Source organism: Drosophila teissieri, chromosome 2R (assembly GCF_016746235.2).
Source record: "Drosophila teissieri strain GT53w chromosome 2R, Prin_Dtei_1.1, whole genome shotgun sequence".
Lineage (NCBI taxonomy): Eukaryota > Metazoa > Arthropoda > Insecta > Diptera > Drosophilidae > Drosophila > Drosophila teissieri.
Window position 1 is genome coordinate 9,307,309 of NC_053030.1, and position 27,598 is coordinate 9,334,906.

Here is a 27,598-nt window from a genome sequence, read left to right on the forward strand (position 1 = left end):
AGCAGCTAGCAAATCCATTGACGCAAGTGATTAAGCTGTCTCGGTGATGTCTGGGCCAGCCGAAAAGCAGAAAGGCAGAAACGCATAGGTAACCGATTCAATTAGCTGACATGTGAAACTATAAACAGCTGCTGGCGTATGCAAATATGCGGCCATGATGTGGCCAACAGCAAAGGGAATAGCAAACAAGCCCAGCAGCCCAAAAGCCCCAGCACTTACTGCCAAGAAAATCCGATTCGGATTCAGATTCAGCAGCAGCAGATTCAGATTCAGATGCAGATCTACAGATATACATACATATATACATATGCGTATGGGCGACAATCAGAGAGTCTCGGAGATCTGAACATTCCACGGCATATTTTCGTTGGCGTCACTCGTCTGCGATCGCCGCGTTTTGCGTTTTATTTACTGCTCTCGGTGCTTAATATAAAGCGATTTTATAGACGCTACAAGTACGCCGACAAGCGTCGTGCCGAAGAATGTGTACAGAAGTATCTGTATTTGTATCTCTGGCCCCCGAGAGTGTGTATCTCTATCTCTATCTGTATCTGTGCAAGCAGTCGCCAAACTGGCGATTCCCAATCAGCCGGAGCAACTGCGGCACCATCAGCCAGAGGCATCGACTCTCGGACTTGTGTACACAACTTGGGAAACGGGTACTAACGAATTTAAAGTACCCTAAGAATATTAGACTAACGGCTAAATGGTTTATATACCTCGCCATGTGGAAAGGTCAATTATAAATCAGCAAAAGCTTTATGAGAAAAACTCTATTTCAAACTTTTCTTGGGCTAAGACATTTTGTTTATTATTCTATTGTTTCTCCAGACTTTTGTTATAACTATCACAAGAAAGTATTTTAATATCTGGCCATTTCTGCAGATAGCAATACAAAAGCAACGTGTTTCCTCAATTGCGAATGAGTACAACTCACGGCAGATGGAACTGCGTGTATATGTAAATTCCACTTGATTCATAGTTTGCAGCCCTCTGGGGCTTTTCTGATTGTTGTTATTGGATAGTTGAGGTTGGGTAAATAAACTAAAATAACTGAAATCCGCACTGGGCGGCTGTTTTCGCCGATTATTCCACCTCGGTCGGTGATGTGTTACTCACACCGCGTTTTCAGCTGACTGCCAACGGCGAAAAGCCAGTGTTGCGTGTCAACAAATGAGCAATCGACAATCGTATAATGGCCAAGTTAAGCGGCTCCAAACACCGAAAGCTCCGCGCGGTCAATTCTGTTTGGGCCCACTATGTATATACGAGTATACATATAACGTCGAAAACTTGTAGTTGGCCGTTGACTAAGGTCTGGGCGTCCACGTTTATTTATTCAGTGCTGACGCATTCAGTCACTTTCCAATCGAATCGGATCCACTATTATATTATTATAGTACCACCACCACCACCAGGCAGTCTGACTAAGAAACTCTGGATTCAATGCGATAGCCTTTCTGTTCAGAGGCCACGTACTGATAGTGCGGATCGAACTGCTCAGATGGGGATGATGTTCTTGGAAATCAGCTCTGAATTTACAGAATTATACGCTTATCTCCTGATAGTGCCGTGTTCTATTTTACGCCCATCGAGTGGTTTCTTAATTCGTTGTCGCCTATTTTAGATGATTGATAATCTGTTTCATATACTCACGGTGAATGAGCTGTGCAAGTTGTTTTCAACTCAGTTTCGGTAGATTATTGTAGATGATTTAATAATATATATTTTAGAACTAACAATTGTATTATTTTAAACACTCTGAGCTCATTCTCGAACAAATAACAAATGATGAGATATTTATAGGTTAGGGGTGCCTCCTTAATAGAAAACCATTCCACACTTAATAATATTACTGAACCTCTTGATAATTAAGCAGTAGCACTTTTTATAAACTTAACTTGTGCACGTTCTTGAACGAAATTAATAGACACTCCTTGGCAAATGGGAACTCCGGCGATCAACGGAAGCATTACTCGTAATGTCGGACACTCCCAATCCGGCAACGAAGTGCTCCCACCGGAGTTTCCCCATGCCAACCGGATAGTAGTGGTGCCCCAATATAGACGCAAATGGTCTGGCTGGCTTTTGCAGCCCGGTTCGATCAACTTGGCATTGGGTCTAAGCGGCTTCCAAAATCGATAACGCCCATAACTATGCAATGCGTAATTGGGCAGGTTGTTATGTGCCGTGCAATTATATGTGGAACGGAAATCGGTTTAGGATAAGCTACTTATTAATGCTGCACAGTAAGAATTGGGCAACTTAATATACATGCACTTGAACAATAATAACATGTCATATATATAAGTATGCCATAAGTATTCCTTGAATTTAAATCTATTAAATAGTATTGAGGTTTGCAACTTTATAACTCTTAATTTTAGTTTAGACAAAAATATTACTGGCTTTTAGATAAATAGATCTAGATAGATTTAGATAGATAAACTAGAAACTATAAAATTCCTGATAAGTGCCCTTGTGTATAAAATGATATATATTTTTCTCCGTGATCTCTGCCAATGGCAATCAATCCTGCGTCGTTTATCTCAAAATGGCTCTTTTTTGCACTGTGCATTCAATTAGTTTTGATTGTCGCTTCGCTTTTGTCTCTCGCACGTTACCGATGCTCAATTAAAGACGTTCGCTCTATTGATTACGTTTAATGTCGATGACGAAGACAATCAACCTAAACCCACTCCCCCCCTGGAACTCCCCTGGCACTGTCCCTCTCCCCCCTAAGCTGCCCCACCGTGTGGAGGAGCCTCCTCCTCCGGCTGGCGACTCCCAAAAGCGGTTCAAGTGAATGGTCAAACCTGTTTGCTCTGCGGACAGCGGAGCGGCAACATCGAATCGTGGGCAGTTGGGGGCATGTGCACGAGCGGTAATAATAACAAAGTTGGAGCCGCCGAGCGGCGACGGCAACGGCGACGTCGCCAACATTTGCTGAACGGCTGAACGGCTGAACTGCTGAACGGGCCAGACATGATCACGTCGCCGTGTTGTGTGCTGCCGTGTTGTTGTTGCTGCTGCCCAGCTCTCTGATTGTTTGCGTTGTCTGTCTGCGCCGGAGTTTGGAGCCAGAGGTGCACTGAGAAAAAGTCCTGTACTGATTGATTTTAGTGTGATCGCTTAAACTAGGTATAAATGGCTACGAAGATACTTACATAAATATGTATCTTTTTACACATCAACAGTCTAAATAGCTGCTTTAGATTAGCTATATAATATACTATCTATGTTTGTATCTAGGTACTTATGTATCTATTGTTTTCAAGAAATCGTTAATACAATTGAAGTATTAGTTGAAGTGCAACTTTTTCTGCCTGTGTGGCACTGTCGCCACTTTGGCGGCACTGGCGATCGTAGCTTCTGGTTGCAATGTTTCCAGCGTCGCCCCAGCCGCTCTCCTTGCCCCACCGCACCCCCCTGGACACCCGAAAGGCCCCGACTTCCCCGACGTGGACTGCTTTATGTAGCGCTTAATGGTTTCATTTGGCGGCTGAGCAGCGTTTCTCCATGTGTGTCTGCGAGTGTATCGATTACCCAATGCGTGAATGAGTAAGAACCCATCGGGGGCGACGTACGCTGGGTGTTGTTCTTGGTTTGGTACTGTTGCCTGTGCTGCACTTTTGGGGCCGGCCACTTGTGCCTATTTATGTTTGCCAGACTCGCAGATACTTGCCACTACCACGGGCGCGCAGCAACGCGCACAGACACACAGATACACCGACACAGATGCCCGGTTAATTGTTGCCGTGCAGCCCAATTGCCGATCATTTGCGATGGCTTCGAGTGACTGAGAGTGTGTATGTGTGTGTGTGTGGGTTTATATTTTTAAATCAATCGATGCGATAGACGTTTTATTGCTGTAATCAATCGTCGCGTGCATGTGGCAGCGTCGCCTGTTCGATTAATCGTACGAGTTCGACCACGAGTACCAACAACTGGTATTACACAGATACGGATGCCGAATGCATGCACCTAGAAATACTTTAGATACAAGGCAAGTCATTGCCATAGTAATACAGTTCTTCAGTTCTATTTACATATATGTTCATATAATACAATGTTACCGAAAAGGACTAAGTGGAAACTGCGAAAACGGAATCAAATAGATTTACTGAACAGATCAGTTCATTTATTGTCACTATCAAAACCATCATAATCTTATCAAAAGTCTATTGCACGATAGGAAAACCATTTCGTGATGTTTCAAAATATAATGCTGATGTCACAGGATGAGCTCAAGCTTGATTGGTCATTGTCATGACCAATTTCTTGCCGTGTACATTTCTAGGCGTATGCAGACTTGTCTACGTGTATACATCCGTATGTATGTACATACGTGTGGCTCTAATAGATGAGTGCGTTCCACTCGTCCTCGCTTGATTGTGTTTATTGATTAGATTGTTTACCTTTCTTCGTGATATCATCGGCGACCAAGTGCTGAGCGTTATCGTACGTCAACTGTCCAAATAAATGTACATCTGAGCACACATCGAAAACTATTCCTATGGAATGGAATATATACATACATATGTACATATGTACATATATACATACGTATGATGGATTTTCCATATTGAGAGCGCTTGTGTGTGATAGTTCTTATCGAATCGCTTCCGTTCGATTTGGCACAGAAAGTTTCAGACTTCGGGGGACTTTTCGTGTTTCTGATACCATTGTTGTTGCCAAGCTCTTTGGCCAATTCGCTGTCCTTATCGTAGATGGATTTTTAATGGCTGTGGGAAAGGGGAAAGTGATTTATGAAACGTTTTTACGGCTGCCACAATTTAATATCCATATCGAACTGATTTTATTAACAGTTCAATGGGTGCACTTTTGGTAAATTCCCTTTTTCATTTATACATTTTAACCAATTATTATATATGAGGGGCTTAATAATCCTAAAATAATACATTTTTCTTCAGTGTACATATATTGGAAATTAATATTCAAACTACTCCAAAATAATTGCTGTTAATTGAATGTGACACCTATAGAGCCGAGATCAATATGGAACCTCGCGCTTTGCAAGTGCCCAACCCAAAAACAATCTTCCTCTATAAATTAGCAAACAAAAACTGTACGCTGAAAATTGCGCAGAGCGGGGGAAATAGAATATAAATTGTATAAATAAACCCCACAAAAAGGCAGCGCAACAGTACGGAGGCAAAAAGTGCAAAACCAATTGATCTAATAAGCCAAGAACGCGGCGCTCACTTTATGCGTTCTTCTTCTTTTTTCTGTTTTTTTTTTGCTATTTTGGTTTTATTTAACAAAAGCAAGAGCAACAATAACAATAGCACATTTTGCGGGCGGGCTTCCCTCGCGGCAGAAAAATACGCAGCGAAGTACAACAAAAACCAGAAAGAATGGTATATAGGGAGCAGTCGCCGAGAAAATACCCTCTAAAAGTCACTTTTCTATTATCACCAATATCAAAAAGGTTGGATTTATTTTAACATCACATTGAGCCAATATCATATTTGGCGAAATGTTTGTCCTGTGATGGATTTCAGCTTTATATCAATTAGCATACCTTGCGAGTACAGGGTATTTCAAGAAGAAGCAGCAGGAGAGTAGGAGGAGGAAAGTGATTTTGCTCATTTCGTGGAAAGAGAGCGCAACAGCGCCATATGTCTGCTGGCGCGAAAATCACTTTGGTCGAAAAGAGATGGCAGGCCCTCAAAACACTACAGACGCAACAGTCTCGCTCTCACACACACTTACTCACACAGGCACAGTGACGCCGACGACTTGGCGACGCCAGTTCACTTGTTGTTCTTGTTGTGTTCTGTTTCTCTCTTTGTTGTTCTTGTTCTTGCCGGTTATTGTTAATCACTCGCCCAGGGGCGGTTCAGGCGTTGTGGGGTAAGTTAACCAACCGTTGAATGATGCAACGGAATAATGTAAACGGAAAACCATATGCTAGCCATTGAGCATAAATACCTAATGGCTATAATAAATTGTGATCTTGGGTGCAGTGCGCGAATTGATCCACAAATATTTGCCCACACTGTGACGTTTGATTGAGAGAAACAGTTGATCGGTTTAATTAACCCTTGAAGGTGTATATAATAGTATAATATAATAACAATGTTTATATGTAATAGGAGTCCCATTTTCTTGTATTTCCTAATGCCAAATGATTGAGAAATTGTGCTATTATGATTATATAGACATTTATCTTTGACTTAAAACCTACATATGTAGTTAAGGCACTGCTAAAAAAAATTTATATTTTATCTCCGGACAACGTCATAAAGATTAAATTAATGATAATATTGCTTTCTATGGGAATGTCTTAAATGGTTTTGATTGCTTATCTTTTGATTATAAAACTGGAGTTTGAACAAAACATCTAATCTGGATCTGAAATGCATATGTAAATATAAATTTATTTTCTTAATGAAAATTGAACTTTAAAGCAATCGACTATTTAGATACCAGTTTAAAAAATAGAACCCTGATATCCGAGTTAGAACTTTAGGATGATGATCAAAGGAGAGTGAGCACCTGATTTATGCAGCTCGTTGAAAATCTACACATTCGGTCGCCCAAGGGTTAAGCGTGGCTGCCTGCTGCGCTGCCCGCGTCGCTGCCGGCGTCGGCGGCGAAAAAAAACAGTCGAGGCCCGCCATTCTTCGATCTTTCGTCGTTCGGTGTGGTTGTTCGCTTGTTCGGTGCGGCGTGGCTATTTCGTTTCGGCGGTGCAATGAATTCGAACAAGTCGGAATAAACAACAACGCAGCCCAACATAAACAAAAGGCAGAAAAGAAACCACAAAAGAACGGAACATACGCGCGTGTGTCTGTGCCCAGCATACTTGTGTGCATGTGTGTATATAATAGTGTATGTGGGCGAGAAGTGCGAGTGCAGCCGCCACAACAAGTTTTGTATTAATCAAATTAGATCATAGCGCGCAGAAGAGTGCACAGCGAGAGCAACGAAGAGGAAGAGGTTACAGCGAAATGAATGTCATAATATGCTAATTAGCTGTGGTGCAAAAGCGAAAATAGTATACGAAAACACGCACGGAGTCAAAGTGCAAATTTCAAAGTATCTCTCTTAAAAAGAAAAGGAAATAGAAAAGAGAGCGAGTGAGTAAGTGCGTGCGAGTGAGTGAGCGAGTGTGGAAGGAATTCCAAGAAAAACTGTGAAAATTCAAAATAAACAAAAGTCGAAAGAGCGATCCCCCGCACCCCCACCCCCCTCTACAGAATACAATACCGAAGGAGAAGCAACACAAAAACAACACTCAAATCTGGGCAACCCCGCGGCCGGGCCGCAATATCTCTCAGATTAGTGTTAGTTTCTACAGCAACAAGAACAGCAACGTGTGCGGGTGAGTGGATAATATCTGCATTGGTGTGGGTAAAGGTGCCTCGGCTGGTCTCGGCCTGTGTGCGTGAGGGAGCGGGAGAGCATGCTGATTGGACTTGAACTACTTTGAGGCGTTTTACCTGCCGTTTACCTTTACCTTTTCGTAAATTAAGCCGGCGCCAGGATACCTGGCTAGGTAGAAAGACAAACAAAAGGCTTGCAACGTCATTGACACGCCAGCAGCGACGGCAGCAACAACAACCACATCTACTATGTGCAACGTGCGCAGCAACAACATCGATACTAATGCAACTTAAGGTGGAAATCCACTTAAGACTGCACCACGGGGCGTTCAGACGAAATAGCTATTCCTGCTGCCACAGTGGAAACTTCTAGCACGACACCAATGTGTTGCAAGCTGCAACACCTCTATTCCCCTTGAAATCTTTACAAAATATGCCACAGAGTCTATGGGAAGAAGGCAAAACTAGGGTACAGAAACAATAAATCTTTAGAGGGTCTTAGAAAGTCCTTAACAACACAATCCTCGTAACTTCAGGTAATATATGCTAGCTCACTCAGAAATCAGTTTGTCAAATTCGAAGCACAGAAGATTTAGGTTTCCTACGCCGGAGTTTCACTGTACACATATCTCGGGGTCTTAGGACTGCTCTCAAGTGTTTTGCGAACAATTAAACATGCAACAGTTATAATACGTTCCGCCTTTGCTGCCTGTGTGCCGCTTGTGAGTTATGAGGAATGCCCTGCCGCCTGGGGAATGACGACACATGTTTATCGACGGGGCAACCCCTAAAGAGCAGTCATGACCTTGACAACAGAGCTACAGCGCAACAGATACTCCGCACTCACAGTCACAGCCACAGCCACAGTTACGGATACATATTCAGATACTTTGGGTCCGAGTCTGGAAATCTGTTACCATTTTTTTCACGCCCAATGCGCATGCCTGTGCATACATTTTATCGTCTCGTTTCGATTCGAATCGAATTGAATTGAATCGAATCATTCGCATAGCCCCTGAGTTGCCTACGTAAGCGCTTTGAATTTATCAAAATTGCTGTATTTATGGCTATTTCTTTTTCTCACTTTTTGCTAATATGCAAAAATTCACAACGCCGCCAACGTATTTCCGTCCTTCAAATGCCAAAACGCCAAGACAAGCAGAAAGAAAAAAAAAAGAAAAAAGTTTCAAGAAAGAACAACGCACACAATTTGTGAAAAATTATTTTGATGGCTCGGCGCTGGGAAACATTTTTGTTTGCGCTCGAATGCACGATTTGGAGATTTCATTCTTTAATCGTTTGTTTTGGTGGCCTTTGATAGAGCAGAAGTATTTATAAACAGTTTAATTTAATTAGCCCCGAAATACAAAGCACAACGTGACAGTGAGCAAATAATTTCAATTTTTCTTTTACGGCGCCATAAAATTTAAAATATCAAGAATGTTTCCAGATTTATTTAATGGGGGGGTGAAATTGAATTATGATCGTTATGGGCTGCGCCAAATTGCATAATCGAAGTGATTCGAGATTTCCATTTGGCTGTCATAAAACAAACTACAAATAGATAATATTTAACAAAAATGTGCTAACGCAAAAGGCCAATAGAGGCAACTAAAAATATTTATGCAGATATATAGACGCCAATGTGTGTATATATAGCCGACTAGTTGGCTCTATACCGTCTACTGTCTAAAATAAAACACTTGAATGTCGTCTTACGTAGTTGGAGCATTTAAAAATACTTTTCTAGCGAGGCGGCGCACCAAAACAAAATTGAAAATCGAGAAAATCACATTCTATCAGCCAGCAAAGCAAAGTCAAAAGTCAAAGACAGTGGAAAATAAAAATAAACACAAATTATCGAACGATTTCTGTCTGCTTTTCTTGATCTTTTGCTGTTTCGCTTTGTGTGTAAACAAAAAAGTGTTGGCCTGGCAATTATTTAACACTTTTTGGCCACAAATTCCTATATTTAAAAGGATTCTCATACAAATTTCGCAATGAGAAGGAAATAATTCGATATTTACTTTGAACTTAGTTTATATTTACGATTATCGCGCCCCCAAGCAATAATCATCATATTATTCGAAAATATATGTTTACTTATTTGGAAAATTTTATAATTTTGGTTTCGAATAGTTTTGGTCTTTAATAGTATAAAAAAAAAGATCTTTCCAAAATGTAACGCCTTATTTAAGTAAAAATATATGGAAACTGCTGTCGCATACAAATTTATAAGTCTATAAGGTAATGCCTAAAAAGTGCTAAATTATATAGTTTAAGCTGTTTTGTTACGCTGTGCCAAAAATCAATTTTGTTTATACAGATTTTCACCTACGTACATGTAAGCCCAGGGACCTTGGCAATCGGAAAACATTTCAGTACGAAACGAACATGATTTCTACTCTCGAGAAATTTTACAAATTTTCTCTGCTGACGTCAAAGAAAATTTGGGAATTTCCGTGCTAATGTGAGAAGTGTATAATATGCCGAGAATTTAGTTGTGTACGGCAAATCGCTTTATGTATTGCTTACTCATTTGTCGAAAGATAAACGAAATGGATCTCCTGCAAAGACGCGTATACACCTAACAAAAATTCCATCAACATTTCTTATCTATTTACCAATTTCCGTAACCGTACCTTGACCTTTCACTTTCCACAAAACAATCCACGCCCAGTCGATTGATAAGCCCCCAAAGTCGCAATCTATTTCTCTAAAAGTATTTCAGATTAGACAAAGGACGTCAGAGAACTTTTCGAGAATTGTTTTCGCAATTTCGCATAAAATATCGTCTGTTTGGCGCTGTGCTTGTTTATGTATATCAATATTCTGCACTGGAAACCCCTAAAAAATAAATAAAAGAAACTGTTTACCAACTTGGCTCGAATCGCTTTCAAACTTATCAGCAAATGGCAAAGTTCTGCTCAAAGGCAAGATGTCTTTGTCCCAGCCTTATCAGTTCTTGGACACTATGGGTTGACAAGAGGCTTAGGTTAGCATCCAAATACTGTACAAATAGTTTAATTCGTTTTCTATAGAAGTTTAACAAGAGCGGACGCTATAGTCGTGTATAAATAAAATAATACATATTAGTCAACATTTTAAAGAGTTCCCTATACATAGAAAACGTAAAATATTAAAACAAGGTATGTTACAAAAAATGTTTTGGTCAAAATGATAAACCGAAACATTTGCATGTATATGTTAAAGTTTAGATAATGTTATGTAGGCAAATAATAGATGGTAGGGTATCAATCTTCTTGAATGCCCCACTTAAGTAGTCCTCTTCTATCTTCGGTCAAGAGCGATCGTCTTTCTCTCTTTCCTTGCGTTCGAGAGCGCATGCACTCGCTCTTTAATCGCCTTAATTTGATTTCCTATAACACTTCAGCACGGCTGAGTGGGCAACAACAATAACAGTGAGACACGGGTACGTCACAGCCGCCTACCCTTGCCCCTCACCCTCACCATACAATTTCCAAAGCGCTTATCAAGCTCTTCTGTTCGCCTTTGTGTGGATGTGTGTGTGTGCATGAGTGTAAAATATTATGGCAGTGTCCAAGCTGCAGTAAGAAGAAGAAAAAGACGACGACTAGGAGGAAGAAGAAGACCGAAGAAAACAAGTAGCCGCACTGAAATACACACACACACACACACTGAAGCTCAACAAGCTAAACTCGTTTTCAACCACAACATCGGGTAAAATTATTAAAATTTTTAACTTGATTCATGCTCAAGCCAGCACACTAGCGCACTCACAAATATACATACATATACAGGCATATGTACGTAAATAAATACGGCAGCAACAACGATATGGCGGCGGGTTTCCTCGTTTCTTATGAATTGACTCAAAAGCAGCAACAATTCCCCGACAGTGTTGTCAAGTTGTTTGGCTTAGTCATGTTCGCGAGCGAACCGCCAGAGGCTGGGTGCGGGAGCGGGAAGCGGGGTAGCACTGGCTCTGTGGGGCTTCGTCGCCACATGGCAAACAGTGCTGCTACCCATTGAAAAGTAGCTAGACCCAAAAAAAAGCTAAGAACTACCTGTACATAAATTAGGGAACCCGTCTAATAATAATAAATAATTCCTATAATTAATTAGAGTATTCGGATTTTACAAAACCAGACTTGTTCTTTAAATGACATTCCAGGTCCTAAATGATGTCCCATACGAGTGTCCCAAAAAAGCTACAAAAGAGAAGTTTAGCTAAAAAAAAGTTAAGGTGAAACACAGATGGGCAGATCGTGCTGAATAAGTGGATTGGGGATGGAGTGGGGGTTGCTAATGGGGTTTCTCTCTCAGCTGAAGCTAATATGGCAACTCTGGCCTGCTCTCTCTCTCTGTCTCTTGCGCGCGATCGGTGTGCGCTGTAGCAATTATTATTTTATTATCACTTTTTCCGTTGCTTCGTTTTGTGCTTCTACGTTTTAAACGCTATTGTTGTTATCGCGCTGTGCTTTTTAGCCTCTTTTTGCTTTCCGCTGCTTTTTTTCTGCCTGGTGCTCCCCAGACCTTCCTTAGTCAGCAAAATTTCGCATATTTGTGCGGGGGAATGTGGTCGACGATGGGGTCGTTTGTTTGTGTGCGTGCGCGTGTTTTACGGAGCGCACTTGTGTGAGAGTGTGTGTGTGGGGTACGTAATCAACAATAGGGGGAAATAACAACAACTGCAACAACAAAAGCAACGTCTGACTGGCTGGCGACAGTCTTTCATTTCGATTCGTTTCGTTTCATTTCGCTTCGTACTTCGCGTCACCTGTTGTTGTTTAATTTTTTATATTTTGTTGAGTCTTAATTTTTGCTTGATTTGATCATTTCTCAGTGGCTGCCGCAAAATCAAAAGCTGAACAAAAAGAAGTGGCGACCCTGTGCTTACATTTGATTGACAATTGCGAATGTGTGTGAGGAGATTGAGAGCACATATGTTTGTGTGTGTGAGTGTGCGGGGGGCGACGACGAAGCTGCCGCAATTATTTGATTATTGTACTTTTTTTGCTGCCTGCGCTGACGTCGCGCCTCTTTAACACTCAGTATCCGAATAACTACATGGGTATACTGCATTTTTGTAATAAAAAAAGATATTTAGAAAGAAATTCTTAACTGAATATTAAATATTATATTTATTAATAGGCCCTATATCAGGAAATCCTTCCACCCACCTATGTTACTTTAAATAAATAAATACGTATTTATAATACTAGAAATATTTCAACTACCGATTATTTTGGGATATAGACTTCTTAGATCTTTATAAAATCTTTCAGTTAAAATATTGGGCATGCCGACTTTTCTACGAGTATAGCTTTTCTAAACTGATATTATTGCTAATACAAATTTGTATGCAGAATTCTAAATCGCAGAAATCCAAAACTTTTTGCCCGTATAAATATGTAGTAATAATAACTGTTACTGCCGTTCAAGGGTATATTGTAGTCGACTAGTGCGGCTTTGGGCTTCTTACTTGTTGTTTTTGCCCCGTTCGGTCGCTTCTTCGTTTTCTTTTCGCACACACCACACACAAGCACACACGCTGAGCACACTCTGAATGAATTTCGCTGGTCGCCTCGTCTAGTTGCCTTAAATGTTTCAGGCGCGTCGGTTGTCGTCGATTGTCGATTGTCGCCTTTTCGATTTCTTGCTATTCGCGCCGCCAGATTTTTCTCGCCGTGCACTTCCAATTGTTGCGCTTCGCCAACGAACAACAACACCAAAACCAACTATGCAAATGAGCGGTACAGGCGGAAAAATGCGTGTGGTCACAATTAAACTTGGGTATGTTCCTCTTCACCGTTTGTGCCGTTTCGTCGTTTTTGTCGGGCATTTCGCATTTTGCATTTCTCATTTCGCCGTTCGCTGGAATTTCGGAATCTTTTCCGCGAATTTTTGACGTATTATATGTACATATATATGCATTTTTGTTCGCTCTGCTCGAGCGTTGTAAAACGCTGCTTGCTAATAAATTATAAACAATTGCCAAGTGGGCGAGTGCTTAGGGCTTTTTGCTCTGCGATGACGTAGTCGTTATCGCGCGGATTGAGCGAATGACCGAATGACAGAGTGACGAACTGGCAGACTGACAGACTGACCGTCAGACAGATGTGTGGACTTTGTGGCGCCGTTGCCGCACCTCGTTGATTTTGTTATTTATTTTTCATTATTTGGCCGCACTGGTGTGGGTGTTTCTACATATGTATGTAGTATGTATGTATAGTCTCGTTTTTGGTTTTATTATAATGTTGAATTCGAATGCAGGCAGTCACTCAGTCAATCGCGAATTGCACTTGTGACGTAGGCGAGATAGCGTGTGCTCAATATGAACAGCAACTTATCAGCCAACAGAACGGGCTTTTCTACACAGGAACAATGTTAACGCCAGCACTTTTCGTATGATTCGAAAAACAAACTCTCTGGACAAATATGAATATGATTTAATATTGTGATTAATCTAGTTGAGATCTTCATGAAGTGGATGGTCCAAAGTGGGTGTTAATAACCTAGGAAATAACCTGGTTAAAAGAACTTCCAATTGCATCCAACTTTTAGATGTTTATAATAGAAACACTTTGTAACAGTGTACCGAGCCCTATTCGATTATTTATTGCACTTTGCACAGGGGCAATTGTATTTCGCCCGGCTCAATAAAAATGTGCATGCAAATGAAAATGCCAATGCAAATGCAGTTCCAGTTTGTATATTGAAATACATATATATGTATATAGTACGTTCCCATGTGTTTCGCGTTCACTTGCCGTTTTCACGCCTCAAAACGCTGGCAAACAGGCGTAATTAGAACCCCCGATCGTTAAACAAAAGTTCGTGATAAAGAAAACGTCGTATTGATATTGACGACTATGGCCAATGGATTTACGTGGCTGGCAATACACTAAACGGTGTAAACTAACGATCTTTAAACGTCACGCTGCACTTTGCGCTTCTTGTTTGCACATTGGGTATCTGGTAACTGGTATCTCGCATATGGGTATTCTGCTGTATTTTAATTGCTTTAATTTTATAAGCGCCTACTTCTGATTAGGTTATCTCCTTTATAGCCGCTTGACTTTATTATATTGTCGAGACTGTTGATGGCATTAGTTTCGCCAGTTTCTGCTGTATAATGTGGTTTACTTCGTGATTATGTACAGTTGAACTTCAGTAGTTTCTATCGCAGCGAATGAACACAAATGTAAATATCATTTCGAAATACACTTTCTGGACTGTACTTCAATCTTGCCTTCAGAGCTGGGCGTTTTGTTATTAAACTTTGTTCTGCTTATTTAGTCAAATTGCTCATTCTGACTGCTCCGCATTTGTTTTTCTAGCAAGAAACAACACATTCCTTGTAATCGCCACACATATTTCAATTGTGGCGCAGTTGGCGCCTTGTAATTGACCCACTCACTCGTGTTATTAATAATTCGAGTGCTGCATACACATATGTATGTATTTACTACACGTGATTATGTAATTAGGATTTGGATCCCCGAACCACTAATCACTAATCGCCAGCGAATACCACTTAACTGCCCAATGAGTTGACAATCTGATAGTTGACAATCTACATCTATGTACGTATCGGATAACTGACGTCAACGCGTCTGCACTCCGCAAATTGGCAATCACTTGGCTTACAACGGGGATCGCTTATCGGGGCTCTGCTTCTGACTCAGGCGCACGATAGTCCCCACTGATAACTGATAATGAATCTGGCAAACACACGTACCGAAAATACTTACCGCCTCTATATATACATATGTAGAGCTTGGCATTATCAATGGAACTTTTGGGCAGTTTTTGTCTTCTTTTTTTTTCATTATTTTTTTGCGGTCGCACGGATCGAAAGCCTTATAGCCAGCCGTGCTGATAACAAATTGAGTAAACATTGGGACGCGACGAGAGTCGCTGGGATCGCATAATGCCGTATAATGTGTATAATAATAACGCTGAATGCTAAACAGTCGCAGTCGAGTCAATTAACGCGACCCAACTCGGTTGCCAGTGTGCTTATTTTGTTCAGTCTGTGTGCGATTGTGATTTGAGAACTGCCCGGCTTACTAATCGCCCGACAGTCCTCAGTCATATAATACCATCTATGCAGACAGTGGGGCTCACATGAATAGCAGCAGCTCACAGTGCTCATACACTGCCAACTAAAGTGAGACAGAGACATATTGTAAAGATTTTTAAAGATTTCTGGGTCGTTTGACATACACAAAACAGAGAAATTATTAAAGACTACAATGTTTTTCAAAACGGAAACCTTAATTAATGGGAGCAAATGGAGTCTTCAAGTACGCACTCCTCCTATTTGGCAACACTTTATAATCCCATTGCTAATCTCACCTGCCTGCCAGCAGCTTTATAGCACTGATACGCACTGTTGTCACAGTGCGCACATGTGTGCACGAGCGGTGATAAGGAAGCCCCCAACAACAAACGGAACGCCAGTGACACCAGTCATTACACTTCACTTGTCACTTTTCTTGGATTTTTGTATCTTTTGGCCGCCTGTCTGGTTTTCGGCAGGTGGGGCCTGAACCCCAGCTAAGTTGGGAATTCAAAATAGAAAGTTGATAAAAGAAACAAGGCGAATACATATGTGTGCATTCGTATATTTTTGCCACTGTGCTGTGCTTTATCGATGTTGACACGTTCACAGAGTGGGAAATTGATTTTCAATAGCGCACAGGAATTCGCGAGCTTGTGATTCACCTGGCGGATTGATCGCCATGGAGAGAATTAGCGTGCTCCGTATCTGGCATTCTCGGCTACGCGTTGATAAGATTGAGCCCCAATTAGAGCTGATAATGGGGCTCGAAATAAAGCTATACTATATGATATGGGTAGGGAACTCGTCTTGGGAAACCCAAAGGCAAACCGCATTCGTACATCGGCTAGGGGAAATTAGCTAGGGGTGTATTAGCTGAAAGTTTAGTAAAGCATGTATTAACTGATATTAAATATATGTATAATCATTCGAGGCTTTGCAAATTCCCAGATGTTGTTGATTTCTACCGGATTACCTAGCAGGAATATCAATGTATAAATGGGCTTATCATGACTGTATCAATTAGCATTGCCATTTAAATTAAATTATGCGAAACACATTGAATTAATTTGCGTTTTTTGCCTCTATTCTTCTCGTTTTGCTATAGATGAGCCCACTGCAAATACGTCACAGGATAATAAATTCGATAATAATATGGAAAATGCAACCACCACAACGGCCAAGCATTACAAAACCGCAGGCAAACAGTACAAGACCAATAAAGTGAACAATACGCGACGTGCCACAGCAGCAGCGGCAGCAGCAGCAGCAGCAACAACCACAGCAGTAACAACAGCAGCAACGCCAACCAAGAAGCGGACATATCGGGAAACTGCAACAGCAACCACAGTCACTCAGAGATCCACCAACAAGGCCAACATCGCGGCAGCAGTTGCATTGGCAGCAGCAACAGAGGCAACTGCAACTGCATCAGCAACTGCAACAGCAACAGCAACAGTAGCAACACTAACAGCCTCTAAAGCGGCAGCAACAGCAGCAGCGGCAGCAGCAACAGATGTTGCTAGTGGCAACAGCAGCACCAGCAGCAAACTCAGCGCAAGCTCACGAGATAAGCTAGGCGAGGTGTCGCTGCCGACTGCTGACAGCGCGAACCACATCATCAGCAACAATAATAATAATAATAACAACACAAATAATAATAACAACAACCACCACAGTGATAATAGTATTAGTGAGAATAGTTATGAATTTAAGAGTAGAGATAAAGCAAGTCTAAGTGATAGCAAAATGACGCTACAACAGATGGCAGCAGTCAGCAGCAACCAGGAGCCAGTGGCTCCTAACGTGGCCAACACGATGAGCAACTCGAGCATCATCGGCAGCCAGCAGACCACCGTAAATGCCACACCCGCCACCGATGAGGCTCCGTTGGGGGATTGGTCAAATATTTCACGCTATCTCCACAAGAAGTTCAAACGTTTGGCCAGCACCACCGAGGTGGAGAGCGGAAACACGACGAATGGCGGCGGAGCACTGCAAGCTAGCGGCGATGCTGTTCGCACCACATCGCTGTCCTCAAACAGTTCGCTTTCACCACCACCACCAACAACGCCGCTGGCCAACGGTCACCATCTGATGACCCAACAGCAAAGCCACCAGCAAGTGCAGCAACAGCAGCAGCAGCAACAGCCGCTGCCGCCGTCAGTAGCAACACATGAATTCAGTGCCAATTTTGTAAATAGCAATCATGTCAATGCCATTGGTCATGAGGAGAGCATCATCAGCAATAGTGGCTACAAAGCGGCGGGAAGAACGCGAACGCCTCTCACCAACAGCAACACGAACAGCACCAGCAACATCAACAGCAACCATGCCGCACATGCCACACTGTCACCGGCCTCATTTGCGCAGCATCAGCAAATAACGCAGCCAACAACGGCAAGTCCTGGAATTCCAGGTGGAGCAGCGCCAAATCCTGCATGCGAGAAGTCCGGACGATACGTTTGTCCGTACTGTAACTTGATCTGTGCCAAGCCCTCGGTGCTGGAGAAGCACATACGGGCCCACACGAACGAGCGGCCGTATCCGTGCGACACGTGCGGCATTGCCTTCAAGACGAAGAGTAACTTGTACAAACATTGCCGCTCCAGATCGCATGCAGCCAGAGCTCGGGGCCTGGAAGTGCCAGCCGATGCGGACGATGGTTTGTCCGATCAGGATGCAGAGCTGAGCAACAGTAGTTCAGAGTTGGTAAGTTAAATAGTTGAGATTCCTATCGGAAACATACGTAATTCCTGACTTTTTCCAGCCGAGTCGCGCTGGTTCGCCTTACGACGAGCCCATTAATTCGCCCACACCCTCACCCTCCACACTGTCTGCGGCCAAGAGTGCATACATCCAACAGCCCCCGCTGCCCACTTACATGCAGCAATTGCCTCTCGGCTCGCCGGCCGCAGGAACATTGCCACCCACCACAGCGGACAATCACCACTCGGCCACTGCCCAGCATCGCCAGTCGATCGACTACAAGCCATATAAGCCCAAGTTCCACAATGCCTCGTTGTACTCCTGCAGCAGTAAGGAGTTGCAGCAACAGCAGCAGCAGCTGCAGATGCAGCAGCAACAGCAACACCAGTTTGCGCAGCAAAAGCTGTCCATTCAGCTTCCTCTGGTGCAGCAGCCGTCACTGGCGCATCCCACGCTTTCGCCAAGCACGCAAATGAAGATGAAGCACCACATTAACTCGCATCAGATCCAGTTGCAAATGCAGCAGCAGCAATCCCTGTTGGCACAGCAATCACTGCTGGCCGCCATGCCACCTGGCGGGGTGTATTACCTGGGGCAACCTCCCTACTACAACCAAGATACTGCGGCTGCCATTCACCAGCATGCGTTAGCCATTCAGCAATTCCAAATCCACCTGGCACAGCAGCAGCAACAGCAACAGCAGCAGCCACACCCGCCGTTGGTCAAGCCGCCACCGCCAATGCAACAACCTCCGAGTCTCCCGCCGCAACAGGTTGGTTAAGAACGATTGTTTTTCAATGAGGAGATTAATTGTAATCTATATGTTTATATTGTTTACAGTTGGTGCGTGCCAATAGCCAGATTTCCAGTGTAGCAACAGCACCTGCCACTCCCACGCCCGCCGCCAATCTCAGCAGTTTTGCCAGCTCAAGTGGCGGCAAGCAAGTAGTGAGTGTTTCACTAAACATTTATTTTTACTGCAAAGCTAAAATTGACTTCATCCTTTTCAGAATGTGGCCAAGGTGCAGGAGCACATTTCCAAGTTGATCTCTCAAAACGAAGCCATAGTTGAAAACAAGGAGATATTGCTGCAGAAGAAATACCCCAAGCAACTTAGTCGTTCCCGCAGTTTCAACAATGCCAACAGCAACAATGCTTCGCAACACGGGAGCAATCCGACGGCATTGCATGCAAACAACAGTCACAACACTAATGCACAGATGCCAGAGCGCGAGACTAAAGCGAATTTGGCACAGGCCATCTTCCAGAAGCAGCAACAACAGCTTCAGCAGCAACAGCAACAGCAGATAACCCAGCAGCAGCAGCAGCAGCTTGAGCAACAGAACTACTATACGTACATGCAACAGCAACAGGAATGCCAACAGCCACAGCAACAGCTAGAACCTCCAAATGGGGTGGTTAAGAGGAATTCCTATAAGCCTGGGGTAGTGATGACGACGCCTGTGAAGCAGCAGCAACAACTGCCGCCCCCGCCCTCCCCGTTGCCCATGCAAACGATGCAATATCGCCAGGATCCTGCCACGCCAGTAGCAAAAATTGAGCAACCGACGACGGCAGTGCCTGTTATGCCTCTGAATTTATCAGCGAAGCCTAAACCAACTCTGGTAACTGTTCCTGTGAGCTCATTGTCCACCAACTCCCTGCCACCGACTTCTACCAATCCGGCTAGTAGCTCCAAAACTGCTCCACCACCTGCCCAGGTGAATAACTCGATAATCAAGAATCTACTGCTTAATGCTCGAGGATTGGCCGTGCCGATTGGCGAAGGCGATGATGCTGTTTATTCGTGTCCCATCTGTGCGAGCGAATTCCGCAGTGCGGACGATCTGAAGCTGCACAACAGCACTTACTGCCAGGATGCCAGCTCCAGTGCCCCAATGAGTCCAGCATCTTCGCCCTTCCGCTCCAACTCTATCTCGTTGAGTCTACCGGAGCTGAAGAGCCACATGGCCAACTCGAAGAATCCGTTGTCTCTGGCTAAGTTGGCCTGGTCGCAGTTGAAAACCAAAAGGAGCAGTTTGGTATTAAGTCGCCTTAGTGCGGCACAGACGCCAGCAAGGACATCAACGGTAACAGCTCCCACTGTAACTGCTTCTGCCCCTGCTCCTTCTGTAGCCACAGTCACTGCTCCATCAACAGCACCTGCCCCCCAGATTGAAGCACTCCGCTTTGTGGATGCACCTCTACCATCGCCTGGTCCATTGCTGGGAAAAACTCCCTTAGTGGACTATGCTCAACAAAGTGCACCACGCAAGGCCCAGGACTCTGTGGTAATAACTAAAATGCACGAGGATCGGCAATTCGTGATTGAAGCTCAGCCCGCCAAACGCATCAAGACTAGCGATTTGGCGGTTGCATCCTCCTCTCAGCAACCGACAAGTTTCAACTTTTCCTTTAATAATCAGAATAGCGGTAATAGTGTGCCGGAGTTGCAGTCCTCCAAGGAGGAGCGATTGCGCAGATTCACGTCCTCGGGAGGCAGCATGATTCCCATTTCGGAGTGCCCTGACTTGGACAACAGTCCCAAGATGATTAGAACCCCGTTGCTGTCCGGTGGAAGCTTCCAGGATGTTTCAGTCAAAGTCAACAACGAAACAGGAACCTCCAGTAAGGAGCGCAAGCTGATGGCACTGGTCAGTGGCAGTGGACTTCTCGGCGTTAGCTCAGGTCCGCAGCACTTTCAATTTCCGCCCATTAATTCGATAACTGCCTTCAATCCGCTAACGCTGCCTCCGATGAGCGGAGGAGATAAAACCACTCCAGTAACACCAATACCTCATGTGCCTGGAATGCCAGGACCCGGTAGTCTGACACCACAAATGCCGCTACTGCCGCCTCCACCTCAGCAGCTACAGTTGCCAGTTCCCTCTAGTCGAGGTCGCAGTCCAAATCGAAAGCAACCCAGCCCTCTGCTGTTGGGAGGAGGATCCGGTGAACTGAAGGCCCTATCGCCATTTGGCGGAGTTCAGAATGTGCCAAGCGAATTCAGTCGGCAGCCACCAACTCCTGCCCAGCGACAGGCTCTGCAATGGAACAGCAAGGAGACACCGAAGAAAGCTCCATTTAACTTTCTACGCATGGCGGATAATGTGAAGACCTCTGAACCTGAAGTGCGACACTTTAATCTGGAAAATGTAATTGCTGGGAAACCGCAAGAGTTGCCACTGACACCACTACATGTTGATACCCCTAACGGAAACCCCGCCGAAGAGGCCAGTCCCGTAGCCAGTTCCTCAGCATCGGCTAAGTCCAAGTTTCTGCGGCCCACTAGTTTGCCACTGAAACCTGGTACCTTCACTCCTAAACGCCATCATGGCATTACACCGACAGCCAATACATTGCCGCTGATCTCGCCGGAGACCCCCAGGCCGTCCAAATCCTGTGTGCAACTGTATCTCAACGGACATGCCTACACGTATCTCGGCCTCAAATGCAGCACAAAGATGTTTTACTGTACGGTGAACTGCCCACAGCCTTCGTATGTCGCGGGAATGCACAAACTTTCGATGTATAGCGTGTGGCAGGTGTGCGAGGAGAACCAGCCACATCCACTTGGATTCAAACTAAAGCAAGTTATGGCTCTCTACGACTCCCGTCAAAGGATGTTGGGAAATGGCAGCTCCACCGCTATGGCTGGATCGGGAAAACTTAGTTACAATTTAGTCGCTTCGCAGCAAATCGTGTCCTCCCCCTCGACGTCCTCCGCCAGCAGTGCTTTCTATCAAGGACCCCTAAAGACCCCACCCACTGTCACGATTGCCGCGCTCAGTGAGGCCAACGTGGCGGCCAAGGCGAATGAGGAGGCGCAGGCCAAAAAGTTGGAGACAAGTCCGTCTGGGCAGCCCCTGGTGGGTGGCTACGAGTCTCATGAGGATTACACGTATATCCGGGGCCGAGGAAGGGGAAGATATGTGTGCTCCGAGTGCGGAATTCGCTGCAAAAAGCCGTCGATGCTCAAGAAGCATATTCGCACTCACACGGATGTGAGGCCATTCACATGCAGCCATTGCAACTTCAGGTTAGTTTATAGCATTTTTGGTGTTCTTCAAAGATTACTTATTAGAAACTTTGTTCTATTCCACAGTTTCAAGACCAAAGGAAACCTGACCAAGCACATGCAATCAAAAACTCACTTTAAGAAGTGCATTGAACTGGGTATAAATCCGGGACCAATGCCACCCGACAGCGAGTTCTTGGATGTAGATATGGACTTTGACCAGCAGTCATCCACTTCGGCAGGTGGACGCACATCATCGATGGCTGGGGAATCTGATTCCGATGACTACAGTGATAACGAATCTGAGAGTAGTGGTAAGAGAAAATTTATATACACTTTTTTGGCCAAATTGCTGATTCATTGAAATCTTTTCACAGATACGGATGAGTCCAAGTCCCGACTAAAAGAGCACGAAGCTGCCAGAGGTCTGCTCTCGTTATCAATGACGCCGCCAATTCCGCAGAGCGTATCGCCCTATCCGCAGTTGCAGGATACACCTCTACCAGCGGCTAGTCCTGCCAACAGCATTGGCTCTTCGGGCTCGCAGCCTAAGAGATTAGTGTGCTCCTTCACTTCGCCTAAGCCACCTTTCGACTACCAGAAGCAGGAACAGTATTACTCCAACCCGGAGGAGTCCAAACCGAAACGTAGTGTGGCCAGCGAGGAGAGTGCTCCCATGGATCTCACTAAGCCGCGCGGCTCCATCCTATCAATTTCCCCCTCGCCTGTTTCGCAGCCCGCCCATGATCTTCCCAAATCGCAGGCCCAACAGATGCACGATGTTATCTTCGGCACCTCCGGCAACGAAAGCGGTTTCATGAAGACTCTGATCTCGGTTTCGGACAAAGTGCGGATATCTGCCGAAATGGAAGAACAGGCCAAGCACGAGGCGGAGGGTGAGGATGTTCAACTACAGACCTACATAAAGGAGCATGCGCTGCATCAAGCCAAGATAAAGCAGAGTCAGTTTAGCCGCAGCTATCTGATCAACACTTTATACACAGCGGCGTCCCCTGTAATCAGCAGTAGTAGCACTCTCTTTACCACCAACAGCAGGCCCGTCATGAGTGTAAATGAGGTTCCTAGCATCGAAGTGCACGAAGTGAAGACCCCAGAAGCCCCTGAACCACCTCGTAGTGCACCTGTACTGGCTCCAGTTATTCCAACATCACTTCCTGCTCAGATTGGCCAGGAAGAAAACGAGGAGAACGAGATCAAAGCGGATCAGGAGAAACCTAATGTCGCGGAGCCACACAATGCCAATCTGCCTGCTGCAGTGCAGCAACCGGATGTCAATGACTTTAGTGGAGTTCTTGGAAATCCGCCTGCACCACCAGCAGCATCTGTGGCTACTTCCATAACTACAACATCCGCTGCACCTGTGCCGCCGTCATCCACTGCCAACTCAACTCAGCCCACCCAGCGCACTGTGATTGTGGGCGAAGATGGCTTCAAAAGCTCCACTCCCACTAGCAAGAGCGCCGATCTCCAGCATGTATCGTATGGCAGAGGAGTGCCGCCAGCACCCATAGCAGGCGATGCGCGTCCCACCTGTACCATCTGCGCCAAGACGTTCCAGCGGCAACATCAGCTGACCCTGCACATGAACATTCACTACATGGAGCGGAAGTTCAAGTGCGAGCCATGCAGCATATCCTTCCGCACGCAAGGGCATCTGCAGAAGCACGAGCGATCGGAAGCACACAAGAACAAGGTTATGATGACGTCGACTTTTGGTGTGCCAACCACCTCGAACCCGCGACCCTTTGAGTGCACCGACTGCAAGATCGCGTTCCGCATCCATGGGCATTTGGCCAAGCATTTGCGCTCTAAGACGCATGTTCAGAAGCTGGAATGCCTGCAGAAGTTGCCCTTTGGAACCTATGCAGAAATTGAACGTGCAGGCATTAGTCTCACTGAAATCGATACAAGCGACTGTGAAAACTCGTTGATATCACTCAAGCTGCTGGCCCAGAAACTGCTGGAGAAGGATCCTAGTAAGCTCAGTAGCTACACCACTCCCTCTGGCATGATGCAGTTGGCCCAGGATGCAACAGGTCCCGTCTCGCAGGATAGTGCGTCCGAGGATGGCTTTAGTGCCGCCATTGCCTCGGCTATAGCTTCGCTGGACAACGACAGTGCTGGGAACACACCCAAGCGAGCCAGCTCAATGTCCGAGGATGAAACGGTGGCTAATGGCCTGAACAATAGCCTGAAGCGTCGTTTACCGGGCAGTTTTAGCAGTACGGGCGAGGAAAGCGATAATCCACCGGAAAGCAGTGGCGAGAAGCGGGCTCGTTCTGGCCAGGAGCTGCCTGTTCCCGTGGCCGTTCCCGTGGCTGCTTCAGCAGCGGCAAGCAACTGACAGTACATGTACATGCTGCAGCCCAGCTGAGGTTATCAGTATCCCGCGGTCTACCACCTGGACACCAGTCAGTACGGCATCTACAATTCCAGGATCGAGGGCCGCCATGACCAAACCACCTCCAACGAGCGCATATCAAATGTCTAAGCATATCGCATTTGGGCACACACACAACTTACTCTAGCTAGCCTATAAGACCCACCACTCCTCGATGATAGGCCCAACTAATATTGGGCTATTCGCGAGTAGTAATCAAACGATAGGGGAGCCAGATAAGCGAGTCAGCTATTCCAGTGTAAACACTCTAGGGGGAATACCCTAAAATAATCTTATACAAAGCCTTTTACGGTGTTAAAAGGCAGTCACCCCACACAGATCGTTTCGATCTGAGTCTTAAGTATTTAGGTTAAGGAATCGTCATCAGCTAGCCCTAGTTATAAGCCAACCAACAAGCACACTTATAAATCTATATTACTATATACACACTTAACCATAATTTGTTTTCGAAATGCATAAATGCAAAAACTCCTGAAGTGCTGTGAGTCTATCTACAAATGTAAAGATCCGAGAGCGAGAGAAGTGTGTTATTTTTAAGGCCTAGCCCCGAAAATAAACCCCCAAACCGAACCAGAACACCCACACAAAGTATATTGGTTTTCTATGTCCAGATCCAAAATTAACCATCTGAAAATCACGTAGTTCTTCCTTATTTCAAATTGTTATCACACCAAGTTTTAAAGAGCAACTAAAAGCGGTGAATGAGAAATAATGTATACACCTAGTTTTGTTTTAATTCTTTAAACAACGAGACCACGAGACTCATTTAATTGTTTGTTTTAATTTTGTATTTGGCAGAAGAGAAACGAAATGATGAAAATTTGCTAACTGTAAATAATCAATATGTTGTCATATATGCATTAAGCGGTAGGTTAGATAAACAAACTACACAAAGTTGATAGAGATAAATGAAATATTGTACAAACTGCTATGGCAAGCGCTGCAGCAAAATCTATATATACACATAGATATATATCTATATATTTGAATGTATGTATGTGGTTAAACAACAAGAAAATGAAGTGATCTATTACATTATTGTAAAATATATCAAAAAACTGAGAAAAAAAAACAACACAAACAAACATAAAATCTTATACAAAAAAATGACAAAAAATAAAGAAATCAATGTGAATATACAACGCTTATGTGTTTATTATTGGTGAATCACATCAAAATCGGGTTTGGAAGTACAGATATTCCTGAAAAGCAATATATTATATTATTGTGAGAAATTAGGTTTATTGCGAGTATATTACCAGTAGGAAGGCTGATCCCAGTATCAAAGCCCGCTCCTTGGCGGTTAGCTTGGCATCACTAAAGTAAATATTCGTGGTGTACTGCGACTTGCTGGCCAGCCATTTGTGGTCTATGGAAGCCCTCATATTGCCTCCTGAATGGATCTGGAAGGGAACAAAAAGGATGTAATTCATTCAAGCACATATAATATTGTTTTATCAGTAAGTCAAAGGTTGTACCAACCTTAAAGTAACACTCCCTGGGCAGACAGAAGCAGCAGAATCCCGAGTTAGCAGGACCCTCCACACAAAATACTGGTTGTCCTGTGCTTTCATCCTCGATAAAGAACTCTGGCTGCATGAAAGTGGGTGACTGCACCACTCTACCCAGCACATTACCAGGTGGTATCCAAATCTCCAGACTCTTTGGCTGGCAGCACAGCGATCCCAGGGCTAGTTTTTTGCGAAAAACGAGTGCTTCCTGGTGCGTTTTATCCAGAAGGTGCATCTGAAAGGGCCGCCCAGCTCCCCAAACTAGGCGGTTTTTTTCTGTGGAGCTCTCGCTGGCCGCGAAGATGGCGTCGCCCAGTGGGGATCGCACCACATATCGGTTCTCCGAAGAGACAGCTGTCAGAGCTGCAGAGGGGAATGGTATATTAAAAACGATTTGGATATGGTTGGTCTTGTACTTACCATCATTGAGCTCGAAGGTCTGTTCAATATGTACCGACGGCAGATCTGCCAGGCAATCGTATCCGGAAAGTGGGATGAAGGTGCGGCTACCCGTAACCGTGGCAATGGGCACCGGCAGCGGGATGCGAGGAGCCTCCGGCCTGGGTTGTGAAGTAATGCTGATATGGGAGTCGTAAACTGAAGGCAAACAGGGAAGTCATTTATAGGCCATTTCCAATAAGATAAATAAGCTGTCAATATTATCACTGTTGAACTAAGATTTTATAAGCCATTTTCATAGCCTTAGCACTGTGTTCTAAGAGGTAAAAAGAAATAGGTAATGGAAATTTCAGTATATCTAATTTTGAAAGTGTAATTGAACCTATTAACTGTTTTAAAATAGAATACTTTTTAAAGTATTAAGTTGAATTCGATTGAATGAACTAGTTATCCAAAAATACCTCTGAACAATGGTACCAGTATTGAATTTATTTGATGGTCATAATATAGTTTAGATTAGAACTGTTGCAGTTTTCGTTCTTTCCAAAACCCAGGCCCATAAACGTGTTATTACTTTTCTTTGCACAGGGAAAAGTTGGCGTAGGATACAGGCAATTTCATGGGTATGGTTTCACTATCGGAACGATCGCTGGGCTCGGTTCGATCGCCCCAAACAAAGGCACTTGAGGAGGCCCAGACCACAACAAAACGCTGGCCGATAAGATATAGCCAACCTGTAGTCGCATATTTGCGTCGAACTGTGACACACTCGCTCCCAATAATAATTAATCCGGTGCAGCTCTTATCAGTTGGTAACAAGTTGCCCTTTTGCGTGGGTGATTCACTCGCTGTTTTCGTTAGTTTTCAAAGCCCATATCCCTTGATTACCTCTCGATTCTGAGGGACTCGGCTGCTGGGCCACACGGATCTCACTGTCGTATTGCAAAGTCCGCACCGCGTCGTTTTGCAACATTTCGCCAGCAAATTTCAAACTTTTCTGACGGCGGTCTAAATGAAATGGATAACGGTTGTTGGTGTGGCAGTCGCTCAACAGAGGGGAAATGCTTATTGTGCATTGCCTGGTCACACTATTTGTCGCGGATGCTTTGAATATTTTATAATGAAACAACTTCGTAT

General features: G+C 44.3%; 2 protein-coding genes across 5 annotated transcripts in view; one reads left to right on the forward strand and one right to left on the reverse strand.

Annotated features, from left to right (window-relative positions):
* LOC122615085 overlaps window positions 1-24,494 on the forward strand; it is a 44,330-nt gene extending 19,836 nt beyond the window's left edge. Inside the window, exons 1-7 of one of the 3 annotated variants that reach the window (XM_043789964.1) lie at window positions 6,665-7,351; window positions 16,511-18,114; window positions 18,173-18,883; window positions 18,952-19,059; window positions 19,122-22,150; window positions 22,217-22,443; window positions 22,507-24,494. In XM_043789964.1, the coding sequence (XP_043645899.1) occupies window positions 16,558-18,114; window positions 18,173-18,883; window positions 18,952-19,059; window positions 19,122-22,150; window positions 22,217-22,443; window positions 22,507-24,494 (7,620 nt within the window). In that variant the 5' untranslated portion in view covers window positions 6,665-7,351; window positions 16,511-16,557. Of the gene's footprint in view, window positions 1-6,664; window positions 7,352-12,944; window positions 13,131-16,510; window positions 18,115-18,172; window positions 18,884-18,951; window positions 19,060-19,121; window positions 22,151-22,216; window positions 22,444-22,506 lie in introns of those variants that run through there. The other 2 variants (XM_043789965.1, XM_043789963.1) reach the window with 2 other exon arrangements.
* A 1,118-nt stretch (window positions 24,495-25,612) lies between these two features.
* Window positions 25,613-27,499, reverse strand: LOC122615087 (phospholipid scramblase 1). Of its 2 annotated transcripts, XM_043789967.1 has the most exons (5): window positions 27,350-27,498; window positions 26,483-26,659; window positions 26,034-26,425; window positions 25,811-25,954; window positions 25,613-25,753 (listed from the first exon to the last, which is right to left on the reverse strand). In XM_043789967.1, exons 1-5 carry the CDS (start codon window positions 27,432-27,434, stop codon window positions 25,724-25,726), a joined length of 828 nt encoding a protein of 275 aa, XP_043645902.1. In that variant the 5' UTR covers window positions 27,435-27,498; the 3' UTR covers window positions 25,613-25,723. The 2 variants fall into 2 exon arrangements, with proteins under 2 accessions (XP_043645902.1, XP_043645901.1); XM_043789966.1 differs by having other exon boundaries at window positions 26,034-26,659; window positions 27,350-27,499.
* Window positions 27,500-27,598: the final 99 nt, after the last annotated feature.